The 23,154-nt window shown below is 35.3% G+C and overlaps 1 protein-coding gene across 1 annotated transcript in view; it reads left to right on the top strand.

Moving 5' to 3' along the window:
• Positions 1-23,154, top strand: part of RELCH (RAB11 binding and LisH domain, coiled-coil and HEAT repeat containing) — a 109,601-nt gene that overhangs the window by 63,754 nt on the left and 22,693 nt on the right. The window contains 14 exon segments of the mRNA XM_030292259.1: positions 574-658; positions 3,113-3,199; positions 3,202-3,251; position 3,559; positions 3,696-3,859; positions 5,884-5,949; positions 5,951-6,032; positions 9,652-9,808; positions 10,432-10,555; positions 12,548-12,596; positions 15,291-15,370; positions 18,819-18,924; positions 19,854-19,886; positions 19,889-19,953. Of these exon segments, the coding sequence (XP_030148119.1) occupies positions 574-658; positions 3,113-3,199; positions 3,202-3,251; position 3,559; positions 3,696-3,859; positions 5,884-5,949; positions 5,951-6,032; positions 9,652-9,808; positions 10,432-10,555; positions 12,548-12,596; positions 15,291-15,370; positions 18,819-18,924; positions 19,854-19,886; positions 19,889-19,953 (1,149 nt within the window).

The raw sequence follows: 23,154 nt of genomic DNA, 5'->3' as shown, positions 1-23,154 counted from the left end.
TTTGTTATGGTTCAGTGTAGTCATCACAGCAAAGCCCCATCATCTTGCGTATACAAACAGGAGTGGATTGAAGTCTGCTTACTTTAAAAACAAAATCATATCACTAGTCAAGGGTTCTGGTTAAATCATTGATTGACTTACTTCCGAATCCCTTAGTTGGAAAGAGAACTGATGAGTTATTCCTGGCACCTATTAATAAGCCATGTCTGTCATATTCAGAAGGTGGGTTTTTTCAAATTTAAATATAAATTAATGTTTCTAGGGCTGGAGAAAATTGCTCCTGACATCCTAAGGAAAGCCTAGCTGTAGGCAAGCCACAATCTCTAGACACCTTGCCACATTTTCATCTTTGCTTTATCCTTTTTTCTTTAACAGATGACCCTTGTGACCTCATTTTTTAGGCTCTCTCTGAATCCCTTATTCCTGATCCAGTTATAGCCACACAGGGATCCCCAGAAGTGGAAAAAAAGAAGTTTTATTGCATTCTTAACAGGATTTATTGTGAAAAGTAATTCTCTGTGGAAGAAGGAGGTTCTGTTGTTCATGTTTGATTTATTTATTTTTTTACTCTAGATTAACCACAAATACCCGGAAAGACGTCTACTTGTAGCAGAATCCTGTGGAGCATTGGCACCTCACCTTCCTGTAAGAACTGTCAGTTTTTCTTAAAACTTTTTTTTTCCTTTTAAGAGGGGCAGAGGCACAGGCAGAGAGAATCTTAAGTAGGCTCCGTGCTCATCCCACAATCCTGGCATCATAACCTGAGCTGAAATCAAAAGTTGGCCACTGAACTGTCTGAACCACTTAGGCGCCCCTACGTTGATAGTTTTAATCAATTCTTATAGAAAATAAAAATCTAAGCATGTAACAGTTTGCATTTTTATATTTGAATTTTTCTCACCCAAAATTAATCATACTATATACAATGTTCTTAATCCCTGACAGTAAACACTATTGAGAGGGTTCTTGTGTAGGTATCTATGTATTTTTTTAAATTTTTCATACTGTTAATACCGCACATTTTGCCTCTTTCAGCATTTGCATTTTGACAGTGTTAAATTGCCCTGAACCAAGATAGCACAGATTTATACTCCTGTCATCAGTACATTGGAGTTCCTATTTTACCATACCTTTACCAGGATCGGGTATAGTGAAATCTTTTTTAATATTCTCCTATATTATAGGAGAAAACCAGTATCTTGTTGTTGTGATAAATCATATAGACAGATTACATGAGTAGGTTTGCACATCCTTTTATGTACTGTTCCAAGACAGATGAAGAACATCACAAACACAAAGGGGCTAAAAAAGCTGTTCTGCGCTGCCCCTGATACCAGAATGTTAAGCAGTATTAATAATAGACTTACTGTTTCCTCATGGATCTCACTTGCCTTATACTTCGCTGCAGTTGATCACAGTAAAATATGCGTGGTCATGGCTTACATGGAGTAATGCCTCCTGATTTGTCCTGTGGGTTCCCTGTGGCATACTGAATCTAACTGCCACAGCTGACCTCAGTCCAGATCAATGTGAAGCAAATACCCGGCTGAAGTTTACTTAACTTCTGTCCTGTTGCCCATGCTGATACCAACCAAGAGCCATTTGAAGATCTTCCAGGCAGTTTTGGGGAAGTTTTTATCCTAAAGGATAAGTAAACAGGGCTGTACTAAAAGACATATTCACCAACCTAAATGTGCCCAAATGTGCTAAATTATATATATTTTTGTTTCTAAGAAGTCAAAGCAAAAGTAGGTCATTAAAAAAATTTTTTTAATGTTTATTTATTTTTGAGAGAGACAGAGACAAAATGTGAGTGGGTTAGGGGCAGAGAGAGAGGGAGACACAGAATCTGAAACAGGCTCCCGGTTCCGAGCTGTCAGCACAGAGCCCAACGCAGGGCTCAAACTCGCGAGCAGTGAGATCATGACCTGAGCTGAAGTCGGACGCTCAACCGAGGTGAGCCACCCAGGAGCCCCTAAAAACTAGGATCCTTTAAAAATGACTGCAGGGGCACCTGGGTGGCTCGGTCGGTTGGGCATCTGACTTCGGCTCAGGTTATGATCTTACAGTTCATGAGTCCGAGCCCCGCGTCGGGCTCTGTGCTGACAGCTCGGAGCCTGGAGCCTGCTTCGAATTTTGTGTCTCCATCTGTCTCTGCCCCTTCCCTGCTCATACTCTGTCTCTTGCCTCTCTCTCAGAAATAAACATTAAAAAAATTAAAAAGAAAAAACGACTGCAGATCTTGCCCTGAATACTAAAATCACACTGTGAATTTATGAAAATGGTCATCTTCTATCGTTATTTTATTCTAACCATTATATGTAAACAAGTTTGGGTTTGAAGAATTTTATAAATTGATCAAATTACAATGGTGCAAAGAAGGGAAGAAAGGGGAAGAATTTGCATAGCAATAGCTCTTTATTTTACTTTCAGCCATTAATTAGGCTAAAACATTCTTTAACAAAAAAGAACTGTGTGAAATTAAGACACAACAGTGGTTGCCATTATATTAAATAATTGCCTCTGAGAATAGCAGCGCAGTTCCCTTTGAAGTCTTTCTAAGTTTACTCCCATATTGTATCATCCTGTTTGAAGTTTTTTTCTCAGTTCTTCAAAAAAATAGGAACACCAGGATTTTTATAATGTTTGCAACACTTCTACCCCAGCAAATGTTTTGATTAACCAGAGTGGTGTTTGTAACCCTCCTGTTCTTCTAACTCTGAGAGCTCTTCTCTGAGGTAAACAGGGAGCCTAGAAGAGTCATTGTTGGTTTATAGCAGAGGGTTGACTTTGTCAATTTTCCAGAAGTGCTTGCTACTATGTTACTATGTGCTGTAGGGTTTGAAGAGTTGCAGGTATGTATTGGGAGAAATTGATACCAAATTCAGGGTAGATGTTATCTTTAGAGAGGAAGGGTGGAGGAGAGTGAAACTTAAGCTGTATCTGTAATGTTTATGTCTTTGGAAAATGAAGACTTAAAGGAAAGTTAGCAAAAATTAATGTATATTTCATCTGGATTTTTGAATGTGTGGGTGTCTGTTGTATTATTTTCTATACTTTTCTGCCGCTAGTATAAAATAAATAGTAAAAACATGTGTTTGTTTACTTTCAGAAAGAATCCGTAGCTCCTTGGTTCTCTCAATGTTGCAACAAATGTTAATGGAAGATAAGGCAGATTTAGTAAGAGAAGCTGTGATCAAAGCCTTGGCATTATTATGGGATACATTGATGATCCAGACAAATACCAACAGGTATGTTTTTCACAATGAACCCCATTTACTTCATTATAAAATTCCAAACAATTTAATATTCCAAATCTCTGATTCAGCTACCCGATAATTTATAGTAGAGCTGGTAGGCATGCCAGTGTTCACCACTGCAGTTAGCCGCCTGGTTTTACTTCGATTCAAAAGAAAGAGCACTGTGATTCATTGATAGTATCTCCCATGGTTTTGTGGCAAGAAATTGGCAAAAAGCGTGCCATGTTTACCACCATTTCTGTTTGGTTTCCACTTCAGTGGATACATGACATTTTCTTAAAGAAAATGGGAAGGATAGGGTTATGGATGGCTTTCTTTCTTGCTTAAAGTGTTCTCTACATGTACTACAGTGTATATACTTCATTGCTTTTATTAAGGTTTTTTTTTTTAATTTATTCTTTGAAAAATCTAATTTTACCTGTTTCATTTTGGCAGGGTTTGAATTGCTGCTCTCAGCCTTGGGTGATCCCTCAGAAAGAGTAGTTAGTGCAACACATCAAGTATTTTTACCGGCCTATGCTGCCTGGACTACAGAACTTGGAAATTTACAGTCTCATCTTATACCTACATTGCTGAACAAGATAGAAAAACTTCTCAGGGTAAATGCTTTCTTTATTTATGCAGTTTATAGAATGTAAAGAGTGTGTTCTAAGTCCTCTTGAGAGAACGCTGGGGAGCAAAGACAGAAAGTACCACCGAGCTGAACATTCTAATTATTTGCCAGGTAAAGATTTTATTGGTCTGGAGCCAAGAGAGGTTTGAGGAAGTTCTGCTTTGCTAAAGCTCAACGAGGAAGGTCATGATCTGGGTTTATACGCTGAAGTAGCACCTTTGTGGAACTCATTTGTACATTATGCAGAAAGCTAGCTCTTCCTGGTATCTTCCAAAGGTTTAAAGATTTGGGTAAAATATCAGCTAAGATAACTAAAATATTAGTCTCTAAAGCTTTCTTACTTACACGATGTCAAAATGCTTTACTTGTGTTTCTTTCACTGCAGTAGTTCATTTTCTCACTTCTTAAAATGAATGTTTTCTGTTTTCCCAAGTAAAAGAAATGAAGAAAAGTTAAAAGAAAGATAGTAACTTCCTGATCTAATTTTTGTACTAAAAGTCCCTCTTAGAGTCTAGAAGAAAAACTAACATTTCTTTAATGCCTTTTATGTGCATTAAGGGAGATACTGTGTAAATAATATATATTATGTCATTCTTATAACCCTTTGAATTATATTTTGGTTTTGGTGTGGAAACTGAGCATTTGGTAGCTTGCCCAAGGTCTTAAAGCTGTCAGATGATGGAACCAGGATCTGATATTGGTCACTGACACCTAACTCTTACCCGTTCTACCCCCAAATTTTAAAGAATCTTTAAGGCTCTTGCATAGTAACTACTCTGTAGACAGTCTTATATGTATTTATTTAATTTAAAAATTGGGCTTTTTTTTCTATAAATTTCAAGTTGGGTAGTTAAGAAAAACTGTAAACAAACAACTAGACTGGAAAATACTCATTTTTATGAACCTGGGAAATTTTTTAAGTATTCTTTAAATGTTTGTATTCTTTCTACCTGAGATTTATCCATACCTTGTTTTTCTTAAGTTCCATTTCATAACATGGTTAATTCTATTTTGCTATTAGATGTACCTGAAGTATTCAGCGTAGCTAGTAATCCTCCATGAAGAGATTAATTTAGAACTTGATAGTGTGTAACTCATATATCTGGTATATCTGACATAGCTTTTATAATATTAGTAATATATATAATGTATTTATTAGTAAACACTTTTATCTGTAATGATTCTATTTTTCACTTTAACATGTGGTTTCTGTGTACCATACTAACCCTTTTACTCTTTTTTTCTTTCCGTTATCTCTTTGTTTCCTTTTGAATTTTTTTTCTCCTACCTTTCATCTATGCATTGAAGTATTTTAAAGTCCTTTCAGTGCTGGCACATACAGATGCCACCAAATCTGTAAAAGGAGATCGGATGTAGGAGAAGGAAAATAGCCAAGGCTGTTGCTGGTTCAACAGTTGAACAGTTAAAGTGATTCTTATAACTCACTTTAATTTCTTTATCCTGACTTACAAAATTTCAAAGAATAAGACCCTCTTGAAAGAAGAAAAGCCTGAGGGCACCTGGGTGGCTCAGTGGGTTAAGCGTCCGACTTCGGCTCAGGTCATGATCTCTGGGTCCGTGAGTTCGAGCCCCGCGTCAGACTCTGGGCTGACAGCTCAGAGCCTGGAGCCTGATTCAGATTCTGTGTCTCCCTCTCTCCCTGCCCCTCTGCCGCTTGTGCTCTCTCTCTGTCTCAAAAATAAATAAATATTGGGGGGAAAAAAAAGAAAGCCTATAAAAGAAGTTTCATACAAATGGTAATGACCGATGTTCACCCTGAAGTTTCCATAGAAAAGATTATATTGCTTATTATAGTGCCTCAGTGCTTCCTCACATTTTCCTGTACTTAGAGAAATTAAGAAAAGATTCATGGATATCTCCATTAGGTGTTGTGCTATGAGTCTAACATACAGATTCTTAATTTTTTAATTAATGGCCACAGAAAGGAAGAGCATTATAAATACTTAATTTCAGCAGACTAAAACTAGCTTCCACCTCCTTATGTTTCAGGAAGGAGAGCACGGGCTGGATGAACATAAGCTCCACATGTATCTTTCCGCTTTGCAGTCCTTGATCCCCCTCTCTCTTTGCGTTAGTGCTGCAGAATGCGCCTTTCTCCAGCAAAGCCAAGCTTCATGGTGAAGTGCCACAGATAGAAGGTACTGAACTGAACTTGTGGAAGGAAGATGTAGGACGTTAGCAGCTTAGCTTCCCAAGGAATTGCTTTGGTTAAACTTCTAAAAATCACTTTATATGAAAGCATAATTACTAAAATATATGTGTGGAATTTCGTGGTCACGGAGTGTATGACAGCTAGGGTCAACTGCGGCTTCGTCGCTTATGGATAAGCTTCATGGTATTATTTTCTAATATTTGTGCTTTCTTTCCATTCCTAATCTATAGTCATTTTACCACTTTTTTTCCCCCAGTGGCTGAAATAAGTTTTCTTTCATTCATAGAGTTGGATTAATGAAAAGATTCACCTAAACTTACTAGTGCCAGATTATGAAGCTTGTCATTTCCACTTTCTTTCCACTTTCTCTCCCCGACCTGTTTCATCTTATTTTCAATAGGGGAAGGTAAATGTAATTACTTCTTCTACGTCCTTGACAGGAATATAAGCATATGCAACAGAATGTTTTTCTCCAAAGAAGGAATATGACTTATTTTCAGAAATAGGTGAAATTGATAGCAAAGGCCAGTATTCTCTTGTCTCGATGTCCACCTAACCAGTAAGTGACCTCTGACCCACGGCACTTAGTAACCCCACTGCACCCAACCCCCAGGATAAATGGCTGTAGAGCAGCTGTTACTCTGTATGAGATCCCTTTGCAGAGTTTTCAGATTTGTGACATTGTCCATGTCTCTTGCCGACTTCTGGTAGACAAGAGAATTCTAACATTGAGAACATCAATAGATACTTAATGTTTGACAGTTGGCAGTTTCGTGTAAAGGAAACTGGGAGCGGTTTACCTGTAATCTTTGGGATACACGAAGCACAGCACAAATGTTTGAATGTCTGTTTCACTGGAAAAATTGAGAGTAGATGGGGTTGAGTTCATTTAATATTTTAAAATATTACCGAGGAGAAGGAAAATTCAGGCTTTTAAGCAAAGTCTTCCTAAAGCATTCACAGCTGACTGCTTCAGGTTCCACCCCTGCGTGTGTCAAGGTTCTTTGTCTGCCTAGGGGCTTTCCTGTCTAATTGCCACTCTTTCTCTTTCTGTCTTGCCATATTGGTGTGCTAGGGCTGCATACCAAAATACCACAAACTGAAATCTATTGTCCCACAGTTCTAGAAAGCGCAAGGTTTCAGATCACGCTGTCAGCAGGTTTGGTTCCTTCTGACGGCTCTGAGGAAAACGCTGTCCCATGCCTCCCTCCTCGTCTCTGGTGGCTTGCTAGCAATTTCTGTCCTTCCTTGGCGTGTAGATGCATCACCCCAATCTCTGCCTTCATTTTCATATTCCGTTCTCCCTCTTTGTGTGTCTGTATGTCCAAATTCCCCTTTTTATAAGATGGGTAATATTAGACTAGAGACCCACCCTACTCCAGTATGACCTCATCTTATCCAATTACATCTGCAATAACACTGTTTCCAAATAAGGTCACATTCTGAGGTTCTGGGGATTGGGACCTCAATGTAGGAGTTTCTAGGAGGGTACATAGATCAACCTATAATGTTTGCCTTCATTCATGTATAAAAATAACTCTTGAATGTTGATGCCAAGCATGTGCTGGGGACTAGATGAAAATTGTCAAAACAACTGCATTACCATCCTGAATATATTTCTTCCAGGGTTTATTTGACCTTTCTTGTGATTATGTCTTCATCATACCAAAAATAACCTTTGCTTTTTAATTCTTTTAGACTGAATATGACTCTCTGACTTTTAACAGCAACCATAAATGTTAATATTATTATGCCCACTTCTTGGTTATAAATCATTTATTTTAAATGAGAAAATATTGTATTCTTATGTAGGGTCTATATATCCATGTCTATATGTCTATCTATATACACATCCATATATTTGGGATAGAAGTTGTGATAAGTGAAGATTTTCTCTTATATAATAGAAACACAAATAGTTTTACTACCAATTTATTTACAGCGGTAACTAATATTTATGTCAGGCACTATTTTAAACATTTGAGATACATTCGTGAATAAAATAGACACAACTTTCTGCCTTCAGAGGGCTTACATTCTAGTGAGAGGGAAATACATTAAAGAGTCTTAATGGCTGTTACTTTGCTGGATAATTGTGACTGTTTTGTTGACAATAAAATGCTGGTATTTTGCTATCCTATTAAAATGACATTCTGGGGACCTTTCTATAGTTCTATATTGTTAAAAATCCTGTTAAATAGAACAATGTTTTGAGACTCCTGAGCCATTCTGTTTACTTACCTGTAATAATTGAGTTATCCAAATAACTGCTTATTTTTTGACATTATTTTGCTTCTCTTGGACCTACCTTTAAGTCTTTAGACCTCACTTTCTCCTGTAGTTAATCTTGACATATCTATTTGACTTTAAACTGTTCTATTATTTTTCAGTTGTTTATTAGTATTTATGAAGGAATGACATTCACTCTATCATAGTGCAGCAGATTGTGACAGTGGTTATATAACCGTGTTTGAAATTATATCAGCTATGCTTTGACATGATATATTCCCTATGAAGTACAAATATCCCTCGCAGTCCAAATCTGTTTATTCCTGGATTGAGATACAGTGAGAATTCAAGCAGAAACCTCAGATAGTGAGAGGTACCATGTTACCCAAACTCACTTATTTGTTGGTTGGTATATTATGATAGCAAATAGGAGAGTTCAGCTAGCAAGGGATGACCTCTGTCTTTAATATATTGTTAAAAGTCTTGGGCAGCATCAAAAGACGGTAACATCTTGGGGCGCCTGGGTGGCGCAGTCGGTTAAGCGTCTGACTTCAGCCAGGTCACGATCTCACGGTCTGTGAGTTTGAGCCCCGCGTCAGGCTCTGGGCTGATGGCTCGGAGCCTGGAGCCTGTTTCCGATTCTGTGTCTCCCTCTCTCTCTGCCCCTCCCCCCGTTCATGCTCTGTCTCTGTCCTGTCCCAAAATAAATAAAAACGTTGGAAAAAAAAAAAAAAAGACGGTAACATCTTAATTTTGTCTTTGAACATTTTTAAAATTATGTGCATTTCATGTTTTCTTAAGTTAATAATAATTATGAAGCCATTAATATATTTTGAGAAAATTCTGTATTTTTGCATGTTTTAGGATATTAGCCTGTATGCAAGAGTTATTGGGCAGTTAGGAGTTTCTAACAGTTAATGAGCTGTTGGCATGCGTTACCATTTAATAGCCATCAAGAAGTGTTCTCTATTTCATTGTCATAAGTAGTCTGGTGGACTTATAAGCATTTCTATTTTTTTAAACCAAATTCAAATCCATGTTTCAGCTAACATCTTATCTTTGGGCCAATTTTAACTTAACCTAAATGCAATTTTACTCTTTATTAGCAAACTATTTCATTACAGTGTTCGTTTACTATAACTATTTAGTCTCCTAAAATCTTAATTTTTGAGACGTGTTAAATTTGTTCACATGTGACAGGAATTTGTTTCACTTTTTAAAAAAATTATATGATTAACATATTTCAGTTTTCTATTTAAAGTTTATAATAAGCAATTAAATATCGGGAGACAGAATCTTATTTTCCTTTTCACAGAATAGTTAGCTTCACACACTGCCACTTTTCACATGATTTATTTTGCTTCTATTATTTATAGTGACTAGGTTCCCTCGGCCTATGTCGCCTCTTCAAGATGTGTCTACTATAATTGGAAGTCGTGAGCAATTGGCAGTGCTCTTACAACTTTATGATTACCAGCTGGAACACGAGGGTACAACAGGCTGGGAGACTTTACTGTGGGTTGTCAATCAATTGTAAGTTACTGCCTTCATATTCATTTGGTACGCCTCCATCAGTTGATGGAAGATAGCTCCCTATGCTTAGTTTTGGCACTGAGGGACAAAATATAACAAAATATAAAAACAAAACAAAAACATAACTTGGCATTATCTATGGTAAACTTCTTTAGGAGAGGAGATTTATACCATTGGATATGTAGGTATTTATCTATGAGGATGGTGCTGCCAGACTATGTCAAAAGGACCTGTCTGCTGCCTTGTTGTTGTCTAATAGTGATGATGTATTTTAAACCACATCCAGATTGTCATTTTTGAAGCTACAGTGGATGCCTTGTTAGCCAAGCACTTAATGTGAAGCATCAAATCCAGTGATCTGTGTCTCATTAACTCCATAGGCAAAACTCTACCGTTAAGGTTCCATGTGTTTTATGGCAAGCAGTTAAAATTTAAGAAGTTTATTGAGTAGAATAGAAACTGAAAACCTTTTCAGGGTATCTCAAACCGCTCTTTTGATTTGCGGTTTTACTGGCTATGAAAAGCAAAGCAAGAGGTTGTTAGATTTGCATTGTTTCAGACATTGGCAAGGAAACAGTAATTTATATGTATCCCCTGCCTATTTTCTTTCCTTTCACATTCAGGTTGCCACAACTTATAGAAATAGTTGGCAAAATTAATGTTACTTCAACTGCCTGTGTCCATGAATTCTCCAGATTTTTCTGGCGCCTTTGCCGGACATTTGGCAAAATTTTTACAAACACTAAGGTAAAAACTTGTGTTCCATATTTTCTTATTGCAAGAGATACGGAAATGTAATGTGTTAATTAACGCTGTGACAGAGTAAACCAAAGCATGAGCTCTTCCTTTACCTTTTAATATCTTAGAAAACTATGATAGTAACAGAAAATTCTAGTGAATAATCTTCCTATCTTTATTCACGTTTCGATGATTTAGCCTAAACTTGGTTTATATCCAGATTTGGATATAACATCTACACACTGGGTATCTTTCCAGCAGAGGCCGTATCAGAGGCCTTCACTGATTCTTTGATGCGCTTCTCCTGCCTTCCCATCCACCACACATTCGGGGAGCAGCTGTTTGCTCAGCACACTTTGGTCAAAACCTCAGGCGACTGTGGAACCAACGTAGCTTCTATAGAAGCCTTGCTGCAAGACCAGCTCTTAGAATAGTGTGGGCACTTGAGGTTCATGCTGCATATTTCAGTCGCTGCCAAAACTAGTATTTGTCACATCTGCATATCCAGGTTACTTTACAGTTTTAGATACTACAGTTGGAATGTCCTTAGATCCCAGTTTCATCTTTAATCCATTTGTCTTGCTAGCGTATTGTTGGGGCAGTTGTTTAGAGAGCTAAGAAAAACATAAAAAGATACAGTTATAATCAAATGTTAATCAAGACGTTTAAAAGGTAAGAATTTTGTGGAGCTCTTTACTATTAACTATTACTTTACTCTGTGGGTATTTAAACATTTAAAGCAAAATAGTTTGGTATAGCAGACTGGACAAAATTCAGAAAGTGAGTTATAATAAATACTATTATGTTTGTGACCTATAATAATTAAGTTATCTGGGCTTAGCTTTGGCATGCATGAAATGAATAAATTACTTTAGTGTCTTTTTGTTCCATAAGTATGGTGCTGTAGGTTAATCTTCTAACAGTGGGCTTCACCTCCGTTTAAGTTGTTTGTTATGCCCGACCTGCTGCTAAGAGGGCAAAAAGTTAGACCTTGATGCTACTGTAGAAGAAACAAGATCATTTTACATTTTTGCTAACATCTAATTATTAAATAGAATTTGATTTTATAGTTATCAACATTGGCAAAAATTGTCTGACATCTCCAAAAGAAGTAGCTATTATTAAAAAAAAAAAAAGTAAGTAGGAGTTCATTTAAATACTTAGCAGTAAGTGGTGACTTCAGTGCCCTGAAACCTGAAATCTGTGATAATGTTAATAATAAAAAATTGAAATTAGCATTTACTAGCTTAAAAAATTGTAGGTAAATTCTATATTTGATGCCTAAATTTCAGTTTTAAGGAAGTTAAAATTTAAGCAGATGGATATTACATGATGAATATGTTACTTATTGAATACCCTAATGAATGGAATTTGCTCTTCCTTCCTTTTAAATACAGCAAAGCTTTAAAAAATAATTCTAATCATATAATAATATTACCTAAATAATCTTTCTGTCATGAAGTTTTAAGATGTAGTAATTTCAAGCCCTTAAAGTCATCTTGGAAATTATTTTAGTTTAGTGAAGGAAAACAAAAACCCTTCAGAAAATACCTACTGACTTGAATTGATTTTGAAAACATTTTTTCTCTAAAGGTGTTGCTTGGAGTAACTTGACTCTTCTTTTATTCTAAGCCTCTTACGAATTGTTACATCTCTGGGGCACATCTGGGGCTCAGTCAATTTAGTGTCTGATTCTTGATTTCGGCCCAGGTCATATTCTCACAATTCATGAGATCGAGCCCCACATCGGGCTCCATCCTGACAGCTCACACGTGCATTCGCACTCTCAAAATAAATAAACTTAAAAAAAAAAAAAGAATTGTTATATTTCTGATCACTTAAATCGTCCATAAAGCAAAATAAAAAAATAAGTAAATAAATCAATTAATCAGATGAATCAATGAATGTAGTAGTAGTAGCCATAGTAAACATTTTATTTATTTAATCTTTAATTGATCCATTGGACTGAAACTTTTTGGATCTTTTCTTTCGGTTGCTTAGGTCAAACCTCAGTTCCAGGAGATTTTAAGACTGTCTGAAGAAAACATTGGTAAGTTCATTTGTTATTACTTTTTTTTAATTTTAATTTTTTTTTATGTTTTTTTTTTTTTTTTTTTGAGAGAGAGAAAGAGAGACAGAGTGTGAGCAGGGGAGGGGCAGAGAGAGACAGAGACACAGAATCTGAAGCAGGCTTCAGGCTCTGAGCTGTCAGCACAGAGCCCAACGCGGGGCTCAAATGCACAAGCTGTACGACCAAGACCTGAGCTGAAGTCGGATGCCCAATCGACTGAGCCACCCTGGCACCCCCATTTATTATTACTTTTAAAACAATTGGATATCTTTACTCAGGAAGAATACTATATTCATTATGTGCCAATTGTATGTAAATGAACTAACAAGTACAAGTGAAAAGGAAAATTTATTTCTTGGTTTATAACTGTGTCACACCTACCTCTTTCCCATGAGATGGTAGTGAGATTCATCTTTATTAATTTGCTTATAAATATCTACCTTCCTTGCAATTAAATTGACTTAAGGCTGAGTTTCTCAAGTAGAGTGCTTGTACCCTTGTAGGTTTGAAGTGGTATATTCACAATATTGAAAATTATAGAATAAAGGATCTCTACTTCCAAATTAGTTATTTAAATCTTTTAAAATGAAAACAAATATAGTGGAAGAGAATGTAAGATATGCATATATGTTTTTAAAATGAAACTACATGCTTGAGGGGGCACCCGGGTAGCTCAGAGCTCTTGGTTCTAGCTCAGGTCTTGATCAGGTCGTCAGATCTAGCCCCACTGATAGCACAGAACCTGCTCAGGATTCTCTCTCCCTCTCTCTGCCCTTCTCCCACTCGCACTCATGCACACTGTTTCCTCTCTCTCTCTCTCTTTCTCAAAATAAATAAACTTAAAAAAAAAAAAACAACCCACATACTCGAATGGGCAGTTCCAGTCCCTCTGTTGATAGTTTTCACTCATTCGTCTTAAGAAGTCTAGTTATAGCACCATCAGCCTAAGAACTTGTTTCCTTGTGGATCTTAAGTTCCTGTGTATTTTTCTAGTTTCTACGAATAAATTGTAGAAAATGTTAGAAAGAAAAACGTATAGCCCTTCTTTTTTTCTTTTTTTTTTTTTTAAACTTGGTTGGTTTTAGACATATAGGTAGTTCTTATCACCGTCCTACCTTAGTGATTTGATTTGAGTGATCTACAAAACCCATCTTAGGCTGTCCTCAGAAATAGAGATGAATAAATATATCTTTTTCTTCTAAGTTCGAACATGATGAGAATTTTTTTTGATAAATGCTTCCCAAAATTTATATTATCAAGTGTTAATGTTTAGAATGCCTAATAGTTGGTATTATCTGTTTAGTTGTTAATTCTGATGATAAATTAGTAAGGAATATTTACATATTTTAAAAACTGACAGCTTTTAGAATTATTAGTTAGCTCTAAGTGTTTAGTAGTTCATGTAGGAAGAGATTACTAATCCCTATATGTATAGTCTATATCTATGAATCCAACTTACGTCTATGTTCCTAACCTCAGATTTAACTCTCAACTACCATAGTCACACTCAACCAATATCAGTAGTCCCCCAAAGAAAAAATTACTCTTACTGAGAGCATAAACAAACCTCAAGTGCTACTTGATGTGAAAATGGAACTTTCATTTTTGCTACAATTCTTTCAGGGCAGTTAGTCAAATTTGTTTATGTACTATTTTCTGAAAAGAATTTCAAACCATATAAAAATAGAAAAAAGTACTTAAAAATTTGGGGATACGTAAAAGCAAACATAAAGCACTTAAAATAGTGCCTAAACAACAATAAACCAGAGCTGTTGTTGCTATAAATAATGTTATATCATCTCTGAATTTCTTTTTTGAAATCATCTACAGATGAATTTATCTTATTTTACAGTAGTCACAGGGTACTCTCCTGTGTTGGAATGCTTTCCCCTCTTCTGCCTCTGTACTTTGCCTGCATTTTCCCAGCGAAAATAGGGTCATCTGGCTGAAAATCCCTATAGAGGATGCAGGAGGGGCTTTGGAACTAGACTAGTACTGGAAACTAGGTAGTATCTCATATCAGGAAGCAGATTAAATAATATATATCCAGATGCCACCTTTTAGCTGAGTGCCTTTACCTTTTACCGAATACTACAGATTGAAAGCATAAAAGTTTATGACCTGTTTATACAGACTGGCACTTGGGAGAGTTCAAGAAAGCTCCTTGGGGCGCCTGGGTGGCTCCGTCGGTTGAGCGTCCGACTTCGGCTCAGGTCACGATCTCACGGTCTGTGGGTTTGAGCCCCGTGTCGGGCTCTGTGCTGACAGCTCAGAGCCTGGAAACTGCTTCAGATTCTGTCTCCCTCTCTCTCTGCCCCTCCCCGACTCATGCTCTGTCTCTCTGTCAAAAATAAATAAACATTTAAAAAAAAAAAAAAAAGAAAAAGAAAGCTCCGATTTCTGAGTATGGAAATAGAGTATAGCATCTCATTTTGGTTATTAGAGTTCTTAACATCTATCAAAAATGTTTATGCTACTGGCTTTATAAAAAGTATTAAGCTATGTTTTTACAACAACCATGGATATGTATTTTAATCAAAATTCTTTTCCAAAGTAATAATATGCATGTGTAAGCCTTGTCACCAGTTGGAATTTTAAATATAATTGCATTGTGACTTTTTGCTTTACATTTAAAATACATGCAGATTTTTAAAATTGTTTTAATGATCTTAGATTCCTCAGCAGGAAATGGGGTCCTCACTAAAGCTACTGTCCCCATTTATGCAACAGGAGTCCTTACGTGTTATATTCAGGTAAGAGAAAAATCCTTTTACTAGAAATGTAAAAGCACTTTCTGTTTAGAAAGATACATAATATTACGCTTTATATTATATTATAAAAGTAATATATATTAACAACATAGATTAGATTAGATTATGGGTTCATGTTACCCATAAAGGAAAACAAAATTTATATATTTCTTTTGTTCAATAAGTAACTTATAGTGGAGAGCATATTTGAATAAGTCTTCATTGAACAAATCTTGAACAAATAAATTTAGAGATTGTGTGCTTCTTGATATTTTGTTAGAAGTGTTAGATTGCACTTACTTAGCAAAGTTTCATTGTGTTTCATGATTAATTTTTCATAAATTAAATTGCAAATAAAGCACATGTATTAGGTAGAGCAAACTACAAATGCTGTAGAATACTGTACTCTATTACCATTTTGTGCAAAATACTTTTTAATAATACCTTATTTTTCTTAATTGTTACTACATAATAAATTACCCTAAAACATAATGACTTATTATAACCCTTTTATTTGCTCATGGGCTTTGCTCAACTTGGCCTCTCTTTTGTGGTCTTGCTTGTGGTCAGTCACTCATGTTGTTGCATTCACCTTTTTGGTTGGAAGGGAGGTCAGCTAGGGTGACTGAGCTTCAGTCTCTGTGTTGTCTTAGGGCCTCTGGGGTGGCACAACCACGTGGTGGCTCAGGGCTGCTCAGGGCTCCTCAGAGCGCAAAAGCAGCATCTGCTAGGCGAAAGCTTAGGCTTGGAGTTAGCACATCACTCTGTTGCCTTCCCTTGGTTAAAACAAGTTACAGGCCCAGCCCAGATTCCAGAAGAGGGCACGAAATAAAGGCATGAGCCAAGAGGTGCGGTTCATTGGTTGTCACCAGTATAACAAACTACCACATTCTACTTACCGTTGTTTTAAGGAAATGAACATGGTATATATTAACATAGATCAGTCATTTTTAAGTGTGAGGCAGCCCCACCAGTCAGGTGAAAGTATGGATTCAGGATAAAGCATTTTTAGAAATTGAAATGTGAGGAGCACCTGGCTGGCTCAGTCGGTTAAGCGTCCGACTCTTGATCTCAGCTCAGGCCATGATCTCACAGTTCATGAGATTGAGCCCAGCATCAAGCTCTGTGCTGACAGTGCAGAGCCTGCTTGGGATTCTCTCTCTCCCCCCTCTTTACCCCTCCCCTGATTTATCTCTATCTCTCTCTCTCAAAATAAATAGATAAATAAACATTTAAAAAAAAATTAGAAATTAGAATATGAGGGGCACCTGGCTGGCTCAGTAGGTAGAGCATGTAACTCTTGATCTCAGGGTCATGAGTTCGAGCTCCACATTGGGCATAGAGATAACTTTTAAAAATAATAAAAATAAATAGAATTTAGAACGTAAGAATCAAAAAGGAAGGCCTTTTTTCCTGAGTTTTCCCCCATTAATACCTAACATTTCTTTTGCCTTTTGAATTCAAAGTATAATTCATATTTATTGCACTCTTCTTCCAAAACAGATTGAGCTATCTTACGTTTTAAAATGTAGTCCTACAGTGTCACATACCTTTCAATAGAAGCTCTAATTCTGTTAAAGTAACACAGTATTCCTTTAAACTATTCTTTTCTACCCTGGTTTCAAAGACTGCCTCATAATATGAATACACACACAATCCCTGTGTGTAGGGTATTTTAAGTCCTGTAACTTTAATAGATTGTCTCTATTGTTCTTAAACTCATGAAGATTTAAATCCTAGCGTATTGCCAGACACAATACTATGCATACCATTTTCCACTCTCTTTAATTTGAAAAGCTGTGAGTTGAAAACTGTTTTGAATCAAATACATTTTTTTTGTCTTGAGATTTCAAAAATGAGAAATAGAATAGGATTGTACTAAATTTTCAGATTAGAAGAATCTATGCTCATTTGGAAGTATGTTTCATAGCTCTTATTTCGCACTTCAGGTTTTTCAGATTTACAGTTTGTTTTCCAATTTTATGTATATTTTATGTTTTGACATAGTAGGCAACTAAAATTGGGTAGAGTCTCTATTCCAACATTGCTCTGATTCTGGTTTGTCAGTGTCCTAAGCTTTACATTAAGTAGACTGTCATATCCAAAACTGCTGTGACATTGTTCGTGGCTGTTCATTACTTTTGTCAATCCTTTATTCATTCCATTGTTTTTAATCCTTTATTCATTCTAAATGAACCTGATTATGTAGAAAAAAAAATGGTTGGTGGCAATCCAGTATTCTTCATAGATCTATTTATTATATTAATGCAGAAGCTATTTATTTTTGGCCTAATACATCCCTAATGACAGAAAACTTAACTCTATTTATTATATATTATTTCCTGACAGAATGTCAGATTCCCTTCCTTTATAGACTCAGGTTAATTTAACATACAAAGTGATTTTTTAACCTTCCTAATTTAGCACACTTATTTTTTACAATTATTTCTTAATAAAGTACAATATAAGAAAAAGAAAAACCTGATTATTTTCTGATTATGAAACGATGGTTTATTAAAGAAAGTTTGAAAATATAGATTCTTTTTGATCAAGGATATGAGTGCAAACAGACAGGGAGGCAAACCCATAAGAGACTCATAAATACAGAGAACAAACAGGGTTGTTGGGGATTGGGGGGAGAGGGGGAAATGGGTGATGGGCATTGAGGAGGGCATTTGTTCGGATGAGCACTGGGTGCTGTATGTAAGTGATGAATCACAGGAATCTATCCCTGAAACCAAGAGCACACTGTATACAATGTATGTTAGCTAACTTGACAATAAATGATATTAAAAAATAAAAAATAAAATTTAAGAAAGATACAGGAAAAGAAAGAAAAAGAACACAGTACTCTGTATTTCAACAAGCATGTAGCTTCTTACCACTAAGAAATTGCAAGAATAATTTCTTGGAAACAATTTTCTATTAGGGGGATAGCTTTACTAGTTTGTATTTAAGTGCTTAGTGCCAAAATTAGTGGGAACTAAAATTTGTAAAAATAAATTTTAATAAAAGACTATACCTTTTCATTTTCTAAAGCAGAACTGTCTAATAAAACTTCCTGCAACAGCAGAGATATCTGTATCTGAACTGTCCTATGAGGAAGCCACTAGCCACCCGTGGCCATTAAGCACTTGAATTGTAACTAGTGCCACTAAAGAACTGAATCTTTTATTGTACTTTATTTTTAATTTAAATTTACATAACTGCATGTGGTGAGTGGCTACCATAATGAACAGCACAGGTCTGAGGACCTATGAATCAAGATAGTCTTGTCCTTTTACCATTGTGATCACAGATAGATAAGTTTAATACATATCTTTAGTTAAAATGCTTCTGAGACTGGATATTTCCCCATATTTGATAAAACTTTATAATTATAGATACGAAATTAGTATTTTAGTTCTACTTGATTGCTTGGAAATTCATTATCAGTCTTTATCCTCTGTAGGAAGAAGACCGAAAACTGTTAGTGGGATTCTTAGAAGATGTAATGACCCTGCTTTCATTATCGCATGCTCCTCTTGATAGCTTGAAGGCTTCTTTTGTGGAACTGGGGGTAAAAATCATAGCTTACGTTGTTTTTTAATTCATGTAAAGTTTTTAAATTGTATTTATAAGATACATAGTTTGAGTCAAAAAATATTGGCATCCACACCAAATCTTTTGGTTTTGAGGCCTAGTTTTTGTCCTTTTAGTGTTTGGTTTTGGTTTTGCTTATTTGTACATTCTCAATATTTTGTAATCAATACATTGTAATAAAAGAGTAGGGGAAAGAGTATAGACATATGTTTCTTTGAAGCAGCTGGAGAAATAAAGTTCAGATTTGAAGAAAATTTAGTTTCCCAAAACTGAAAAAGGAGCTCCAAGTGAAAGTTCATTAGCTCCTTTTCCATCCCGTTGCCTGATCCTGCTCATAATCACATCATCTAGCTGTTAATGTCATTTTTATCTCTGTCTTATTGCAAACAGGCTTGGGCACTTGGTAACAATACAGTCTTGCATTTGAATAGGCCTCACAGCCAACTTCTCCTTCCATGTCAGTGATTTGAGTTGATCTGATTTGATCCCACAATAAACATATGACATAAATAGGACAAGTATTGCTTCCCCAATTTTTATACATACAGAAATTAAGACCCACAGAGGTGTAACTTACCCATCTGACTCAGTCCAGTGCTCTTTCTTTTTTCCTCCTGGGTAAATTTTCTTTTATTTTTTATAATTTTAAGTTGTATGCTATTAAAGAGTTGAGATTTCTATCAGAATTGTAAATGTTTACAGAACCTAAAAGTATAACTCCTGAATATGCTAAAAGTTTGTAGCTTTGTAAGGGAGTCTTGGATGTAACCTGTTAAACCATACAGAGTAATTTCATATTTTTTGCCAATATTTTTATCATTAATATTACTTACAAATGTAGTATTTTTCAATACACCAGTAAGACACTGTGGCCCTCACTTTTAACACTGAGTTTTTTCTTTCAGTGCAAATCCAGCCTACCACGAGTTATTATTAACTGTTTATGGTATGGTGTTGTCCATACTTCAGCACTTGTGAGATGTACCGCTGCTAGAATGTTTGAGGTATGTAAACAAATGCTTCTCTCATTTCTAATTATAGTGATTTCCTTTGGAAGATGGAGAAGGGAATGTTTTTTTTTTTTATTAAAGGCTTTGCGTACTATGTTATGTTGATGTATATTTTATGGCATTGAATAGTATCTAGTTGTGTACTGTGTGATGGGGCAGAAATTTAGCTTTGATATATTTAAGAATGTTTAAATATTGGTTAATTGGATGTTATTGGTCCCTTGGATGTTATTCTCAGTTCTACTTCTTAAATTTTCTTTTAAATCTTATTTTAATTTCCATCTTATATAAATCTTTCCTGACTATACTTTTCTATTTATTGAGATAAAATGGCTACTAAAATAAACTAAAACAATATAAGATATATTTAAAGTTATCAAATATAGTTGGATTCATGAATAACTTTAAAAAATCAATTATTGCAAATATGGGGATACTTACTTTGTTGATTACTCTACTTGATTATTTCCTCACAAATCATGTCTGGAATAACATCCCTATACATTAACTGTCCATAGACTTATTAGGAGAGAAGAGACTGTTCATATAATTCAACTGGATTTTCTTAAAGTTGCCACCTACCCAAATTAAGTATGAAAATTGAAATGCCTATCTTTTGAAATTCAAAATATCCATCATAGAGGAAATTATGCCATAGCCTACTTTATTTATTTATTCATTCATCCATTCATTGGTTTATATTTCTAGAACTTGTATTTGAAGACAAAAATTAGAGTGTTCTTTCTGCTCTTGAGTCTTGCCATAGAGCCTAACTGCCTGGGTTCAGTGTCTGTCTCTGCCACTTAATGGCAAGTTCAAACTTCTCTGTGCCTCAGTTTCATCATCTACAAAATGAAAATGATAATAATTATCCATCTCAAAGGATTTTGTTAATATGAAATGAATTAATACTAGTAAAGCCCTTAAAACAGCATCTGGCACATAGGAACTTAATAAATGTTAGGTATCATTATCATTATTTTTTTTTCCTTATCATGCTGTATTTCACAGAGTAATATAATAGTTTAGAGAATGTATATGTATCCAGGCTAAAATTATCCCTATATGCATGTGATTCTTAAAATATCTGAAAGCGTTTATTTCCATAAAAAGAATTGCATAATTCAATTCTTCCTGAATTTCAGAGTTTTTCCACAATTTAAGATAAATTGCCATTTGAAGAATAGAGCACTGGTATGTTTAAAATACATACCTTCTAAAACTTTTAAATATAAAATCGATGTGTGAAATCTAAAGAAAATTCCAGTCTTACCAGGAGTTGAATATCCTCTGTCCATGTTACTGACTCAGTTATTGTACATACTTGATTTAAAAAACTATAATCAAGTGTTCTTGTCAAGGTGAATGCCAAATTTAAAATTCAGATTGATCTGTAGTAATAAGTTCCTGTGAGTATAAATAATTTTTGATTATTCAGTATGCTGAAAAGAGTCATCCGTGAAAGAAAAGTGCATCCTTTTATATAAAGAACTATGTCTTTAATACACTGTCATTATAGGATTTTATTCTAAGACACTAAAAGCTACTTCTTTCTCTTAAACCATTTGTTTCTCAAATTATGTATTCACTGGTAAGCATACCATATAAATGAAAATAATTTAAATAAAATGAAACATCCCTTTTTATTTGTTTTTTGGGTTCTTTCTGCCTTATTTCTTATATGTGGCTTTTGTCTGGTTTTGGTTTCTATGTTTGCAATCAGTGCTGGTTTGGAAAACTATACCTATGCTTCGGCAGTTTTCAGCGTTCTTTCAGGTTGATTATGAACTTGAGTCCAATTGAGAGAATTATTTCAATATTTTTCCAACTCATTTGTGATAAAATTTTTTTCAGTGATCATGCCAGTAAAATCATCAGTAGCAAAAAATTAAAGTTACTTTTGTTGTCAGTGACTCTTATAGTGAGCAAAATTGTATTAAAAAAATAAGTATATTTCAAAAGATTTTTTATACTAATACATTATAATTTACAGTTATGCCTGCTTCCCCTCGCCCGCAATGAGTTAATTCAAAATAAAAACATAAAAAGCAGGACAGTTAGGGGCACTTGGGTGGCTCATTCAGTTGAGTGTCCGACTTTGGCTCAGGGCCTGATCTCACAGTTCATGAGTTCAATCCCTGCATCGGGCTCGCTGCTGTCCATGCAGAGCCTGCTTTGGATCCTCTGTCTTCCTCTCTCTCTTCCCTCCCGTATTCACACCCTCTCTCAAAAATAAAATTAAAAAAAAAAAAAAAAAAAGCAGGACATTTATAATAAAAGAAAATTTTTTATGTGAGACCGGAAACTATTGGAAGAAGGCAAGAAATGGATCTACCAGGAATATAACATGAGATACTTAGTGAAACTGAACACTAAATGTAGCTCTAAGTTTTCAGACAGCAGGACAAAAAGGCAAACCCAATTTTATTATTTTCCTTGTTAAATAATAGGCCAATGTATTACTTTTGGAAATGACAGGTTATTATTGAAATTGATTTATAAGGAAACTTTATCATGTGACATAATGGATTTCCCAAAAGATGCAGAAAAAGAACTTCATCTAATGATTTCTCCTATCAGTCATAAGGAAGCTAAGCCTGTAACAGTAGGCCAACTCAAAGAAGGCCTGGGTTTGTGAGACAGATGTGACGAGTCCATTGCTAATTTGGCTTTTTATTGCCTCTAAAACCCTAGACAAGTTACTTAACTTGTTCTCCAAGCCTCAGTTTCTTCTTCATCTGTTAAAACATTCATGATAATTGTATTTAGCTCATCAGGTTTAAAGATCAAATGATACCTTGTACATAAAGCGCATAAAAATTGATAACTCTTAAATTTTACGTTTGGTTTCCTAGCTTAATAAAGAAATTACACTTCAAACTGCAGAGCAATGAAAGTTTAACTTGTCCCCTAGATTAGACCTCTTTTTTTTTTTTTTTAATGCTTTTGGCTGACACAAGGTAGCAGACATTTTAAGATACACTTTACTGATTCAGATCTAAACTGTCTTATTTACAAAAAGGTACAGAGAAGAAAGTTTTATTTAACAGTATTTGAACTTCTCTCCCCTATTTCTTTCTGCCTGACCTCTGGAATGTTTAAGGTAGTAGCAAAAGTTCTTGTGTCATTTTATTCCAGCCTAATTATCCATGTATTTTTATAAATTTAGTTCAGAATATTGAAGTAGATTTTAAA

This window comes from Lynx canadensis, chromosome D3 (genome assembly GCF_007474595.2).
Source record: "Lynx canadensis isolate LIC74 chromosome D3, mLynCan4.pri.v2, whole genome shotgun sequence".
NCBI lineage: Eukaryota > Metazoa > Chordata > Mammalia > Carnivora > Felidae > Lynx > Lynx canadensis.
This window is presented reverse-complemented; position numbering and strand designations above follow the sequence as displayed.